This window comes from Aythya marila (assembly GCF_965140915.1).
Source record: "Aythya marila genome assembly, chromosome: 7".
Taxonomy (NCBI): domain Eukaryota; kingdom Metazoa; phylum Chordata; class Aves; order Anseriformes; family Anatidae; genus Aythya; species Aythya marila.
In genome coordinates, this window is record NC_139048.1 from 32,728,913 (window position 1) to 32,734,064 (window position 5,152).

General features: G+C 52.4%; 1 protein-coding gene across 2 annotated transcripts; it reads left to right on the forward strand.

The window, feature by feature from the left end:
- Window positions 1-4,611, forward strand: AIFM2 (AIF family member 2). 2 transcript variants are annotated; one of them, XM_082764290.1, is made up of 8 exons: window positions 1-184; window positions 755-870; window positions 1,567-1,686; window positions 2,005-2,097; window positions 2,378-2,486; window positions 2,575-2,727; window positions 3,398-3,601; window positions 4,210-4,611. In XM_082764290.1, exons 1-8 carry the CDS (start codon window positions 10-12, stop codon window positions 4,362-4,364), a joined length of 1,125 nt encoding a protein of 374 aa, XP_082620416.1. In that variant the 5' UTR covers window positions 1-9; the 3' UTR covers window positions 4,365-4,611. The 2 variants fall into 2 exon arrangements, with proteins under 2 accessions (XP_082620416.1, XP_082620417.1); XM_082764291.1 differs by having other exon boundaries at window positions 3,401-3,601.
- Window positions 4,612-5,152: the final 541 nt, after the last annotated feature.

Below are 5,152 nucleotides of genomic sequence, written 5' to 3' on the forward strand. Positions count from 1 at the left end.
CGTCGAGCCATGGGCTCCCGGCTGTCGCTGGACGACTCCGTGCGCGTCGTCATCGTCGGCGGTGGCTTCGGGGGCACGGCGGCCGCCAGCCAGCTGAAGGCCTGGGCCGTCCCGTTCGTGCTGGTGGATATGCGGGATGCTTTCCATCACAACGTGGCTGCCCTCCGGGCCTCCGTGGAGAGCGGTAAGGGGCGAGCAGAGCCAGTGCCGTGGGCCTGCTGCCTCGTGGCCAGCTCTCCTGCTGCACCCCGGGGCTCTGAGGGGAAAAGGGAGGAGCAGGGCAAAGGAGGGGCCTCCCCGGGCCCTGCCATGATGAAATGTTTGACATTTTCCACCTGGAAAACAAGCACTTGGCTCGGGGAGGTCCCACGCACCGTCTGCGGTCGGCAAACCCCGTGGCTCACGGGAAAAATGAGGCATAATTATCCGGATGCTCTTTTTTCTTTTTTTTATTATTCTTCAAGAACTTAAAAAAAAGTTCACTGAAGTGAAACTCTTGGTGTCTGGAACAGGCAAAGGGATGATGTGTGAAATGCTGCCTCACTCAGCAGCGAGGCCACACAGGACCAAGTTCAGTTTCAGCCTTGTCTGGGGCACCCAGCTCACCCCAACCCTCCAGGAGCTGGGGATTTAGGGGGGAAATTCAGCTTTCAGGGCTAGGAGCAAGCAGCAGAATGACACCAAAACCTTTGTGGGGCTTGTTAAACCTCCACCCGGAGGAAGATCTCTTCCTAACCACCTCCCCCTGCCCCAGGATTTGCCAGGAAGACCTTCATCTCCTACTCGGCCACCTTCGGCGACAGCTTCCGACAGGGCCGGGTTGTGGGCATCGACCCCGCGAGGCAGCAGGTCCTGCTCAGCGATGGCGAGGTGGGTGCGGAGAGACTCGTCCCCAGAAAGCTGGCAGCCTTTTGGGGTCACCCGCTGACGCTGAACATTGGGCTGCAGCGGGGTGTGCTGTGAGGCTCTCCTCCTCGGGTTTTCTTCGGCTGGGTTTTGGCTGCAGGAAGGCGGTACCCCCAAATCCAGGCTTTGTCTGGTTGGAGAAGGGATTTGGGATGAAGGCTGCAGGCAGCTCTGTGTGTTTGGGGTCCTCTGGCAGGGGAGGGAGCAGGCTCACAGAGGGCAGCACGCTGATCTGATCGCCCCTCGGCCTGCTGAAATACCTGGCCCCAAATATCTGTGCTGCAACAGGGGCGTGCGGCAAATCCTCCATCCCACCTGGTGCTCTGATAAGCTTTTGTTCTCAGGGCTGGATTTAGAGCTCAATTAGCCCTGGAGCTCAGATCCTTATCTGACCACAGGAATAAACACAGGGAAGGAGCTCCAGGAGCTCGTCAGCCCCAGTATCTCACCTCTGTTCAGAAGGGGGTGAAGGTGGGAGGTCAGCCTGTTATCTGTGTCCCTCCGGACTCTGATCTCAGAGCTCCAGCTGATCTCTGGAGCCCTCTGTGACGGCAGCTTCAGCGACTGACACAAACACTGGGTTACTGCCTGTAAGCCTGTGGTTGTTCAGACTCCCTCTGTAAAAGGTCTAACACCCCCTCCCACCCTCTGCCCTCCCAGGAGCTTCACTACTCCCACCTCATTCTTGCAACAGGCAGCGATGGGCCGTTCCCTGGGAAGTTCAACAAAGTCATCGACATGGAAAGCGCCATCCAGGCCTACGAAGACATGGTTAAGGAGGTGAGGAATCAACTTACCAGACACAGCTACCCGTGTCCGAGAAGGAGACCACGATGCCCGGAGGGGTTGGACAGGGAGCACGAGCTAGCTCGTGTCCTGCACGCCCCGGGGGAGGCACGATCTGCACAAGGGGAGACCTGAAAAGCTCAAAAGTATCACAGTATAGACAGGGATGGCGCGTGGGGTTCTCATTTTTGTCTCCTCTTAACAAACCAGGTGGTTTACTGGTGTCAGGCTGACGCCGTGCATCGGGAGGGGCTGCTCGCAGGGCGGCTGAAAGCCTTTCTCTCCTAACACCGGTTTCTTCTTTACTTCGAGATCGAGAAAGCTGAGCGCATCCTGGTAGTGGGAGGGGGAGCTGCCGGCGTCGAGATGGCTGCAGAGATCAAAACAGAGCACCCGGCCAAAGAGGTAGCAGCACATTAGTTGCTTTTACTTGTTTTTGAGCCTGTTCTTTGATGGGCCTGCTGGAGGTATTGGAATCAGGAGCTTCAAACACAATGCCAACCTTCCTCCCCGCTGCCTCCTCTTCTGGGAGCACCCTTATAGCCTGCCACCAGCAATTTTTGGCATTTGGCATCTCTTTGGGCATTTTAATGGGATGGAAGGCAGCTGTCTATTGCTGCTGCTGCCACGTGCGTGGTGTCCTGGCCTGTTCCTGTATCCCCATTTGCTGCTTTGTCCCCAACAGGTCACCCTCATTCACTCCAAAATTGCACTAGCTGATGCCGAGCTGCTCCACAGTGTCCGTCAGGAGGTGAAGGAGATTCTCCTCCGGAAAGGAGTGCGCCTCCTGTTAGGTACGGGCTGAATGCCTCTGAGGATCTACAAGCTGCTCCTCCTTTCGCCTCGAAAATGTTTGTGACCCAGGGCTCTCTGTCCCAACAGGTGAAAGGGTAAGTAACGTGGAAAACCTCACAACCAACCAGTTCCAGAAGGACATGGTAGTACGGACAGAAAAAGGCACCGAGGTGGCTGCCGACATGGTGGTCCTGTGCACGGGGATAAAGATCAACTCTTCAGCATACGCCTCCGCGTTCGGTAAGTGAGAAACACCGCGCGTGGGAGAGCAGCACAGCTCCTCAGTGCCTTCTACTCGAGTACCGGGAGGTTAGAAATCAAACTTAGGTTGTTCCATGACACAGCAAATGCTCCAACACCGCATTGAACACTCAACTGTGAAACGTGACCTCCAGAAACGTACGGATCACGAGGCTCTCCACCTTCTCCAGCTCCTCCTAATACCTGCAGGGAACCTCAGCGTCCTGGGTCAGCGTCAGGCAGATCACACCTAGAAGCTGGTGACAACTCCTGTCATCAAGGCCAGGATTGCCTCCCAGATAACGCGCTTGCAGAGCTCCCAGCACAAAGAGGCTCAGCACATTCAGCATTTTTGCTGCACAATCAGTGCCACAGGGCATTGAGCGGATCAGTTTTTCAGTAGCACACCCTCAGTCTGAGTCCCTTACAGCCCCACGACACCCATGGAGTGCTGTGACCATTACCCAGTCCCTTTCTCAGACCTTAATGATTCCACGTGCCCAGACATATCAAAGGATAATTCGTTGTATCAGAGCATAATTAACTCCAGCAAGACAACGAGCATCTCCTTCTTGATGTAGAAAAGAGGATGAAAACCTAACTCCCCTCTTTGTGTCAATGACATGTTGGTGGCATCAACCCCAACCTGAAAGCTTACTCTTTGGCCCAGCAGGAGAGCAGCTGGCGAGCAACGGAGCTTTGCGCGTTAACGAGCACCTCCAGCTGCAAGGACACGAGAACATCTACGCCGTCGGGGACTGCGCAGACCTGCGGGAGCCCAAGATGGCCTACCACGCCGGGCTCCACGCCAACGTGGTGGTGACAAACATCATCAACAGCCTGACACACAAGCCGCTGAAAACCTACCAGCCAGGTGAGGTCGTCTCTTGGCAGCTGGCATTAGCTGTTGAGCTGCTTTTCTGCAGATTTAACACGTCTGTATCAGAACTTGCATGGGATGCTAGTTAGAGTGGGGGGCGACCCACAATTGGGGTTGGCTATGTAGGCTTCATCTTAGTTCTTGACAAAGACCCTGCAGAAGTTCATTACCTGCATCAGCCTAGGTAGGGAACGCATCCTTTCTTCACTAACATCTTCCTAATTAATCTACTGGTGGGTATCTGCCATTCATCAGTCTTGGTTCCTTTGCTTTACGTTCCTTACTGTCCAATTAAATCCTAGAAATAAGGAGAGGACTTGACTGTCTCCTTCCTTCTCCCCTTAAATGATACAACAAGCACAAACTGAAAAATCTAGTCCAAAAAAATCTAGGTAGGTGATGGGTCTCACTGATAAGCAACTGATTTGCAAATACTGACTGTAATTATCTTGAAAGCTGTTGCATGTGGATGGGAGATATCTGGACAGCTGTTGGGTTTTTAAAGGTTGCAGAGGAGGCTGCTGGGGCCAGCACCTACATGGAGTACGGTTTGATATTAAGCTTTGAAACTGCTTCATTTAAGCTCTGTCTCTTTTTTCCAGGCTCCCTAACCTTCCTGCTTTCAATGGGTAGGAACGATGGCGTAGGGCAGGTGAACGGCTACTACGTGGGACGCCTCCTGGTGACCATTGCTAAGAGCCGGGACCTGTTTGTCTCCAAGAGCTGGAAGACAATGGGACAGACAATGCCCTCTTAAAGGGGACTAGAAACAAACCCGCAAGGAATTCAACATCTAGAAGAAGGTGAGGGCACACTATTGTTGCTTGGACAGACCGATGCTGTCTCCCACACCACCTCCAAAAGCCACCTGTAAAGGGGAAGGAGGCACTTTCCAAATTAACGAGCAAAGATCTCATCATAAAAAAACAAGGAAGGAACACTTCGTTTACTTCCCCGGTGAGATAGCTCTGAGCAAGAAACTTGGTTTACCTCCATTTGTAACAATAAACACTGTGGTTTGCAAAATGCGTGGCTTGTTTGTTATGTGGTTTTTCCCTGGCTTTCTCTGCTCTAGCTTCTAGGAAGGTATCTGCCTGTCACTCGGGTCCAGACCTGGCACCGGCTCTGCAGCATGCAGGAAGAATGGCTTGCAGCAGTGCCTGTGCAAAACCCACCTAGAGCCTTGAAAAGGTTGTGGTGATCCTGAAACTCCGCAGAATATAATGCAGCGTTGTGCCAGCATCTCCCCAGCAGCTTTAATTATGTCACAGCACTCTACTTCTACCAGAAGTACTTGCGTACTAAGGGTGATACAACAAGTACTTAGGGATGCTGCTTTCCTTTTTTTTTTTTTGTTTTTTTTTTTTTTAAAGGTGAGAAATTTCCAGAGCAAAAGCAGGGTTTATAACAATAACCACACTTGACACATCTTTTTCTTTTTTTCTTATAAAACAGACAAAATCAACATGAAATATTCCCAGTAATTACAGAGATTATTGTGAATTAAAAGCAAAACAGAAGCTCCTCATGCGTCACTTCCAAAAT

Coding starts and splice junctions, on each gene's coding strand:
- AIFM2 (XM_082764290.1), top strand. CDS start 10: ATGGGCTCCCGGCTGTCGCTGGACGACTCCGTGCGCGTCGTCATCGTC. Junction 185..754: donor CCGGGCCTCCGTGGAGAGCG/GTAAGGGGCGAG, acceptor CCCCTGCCCCAG/GATTTGCCAGGAAGACCTTC. Junction 2,487..2,574: donor AGGAGTGCGCCTCCTGTTAG/GTACGGGCTGAA, acceptor CTGTCCCAACAG/GTGAAAGGGTAAGTAACGTG.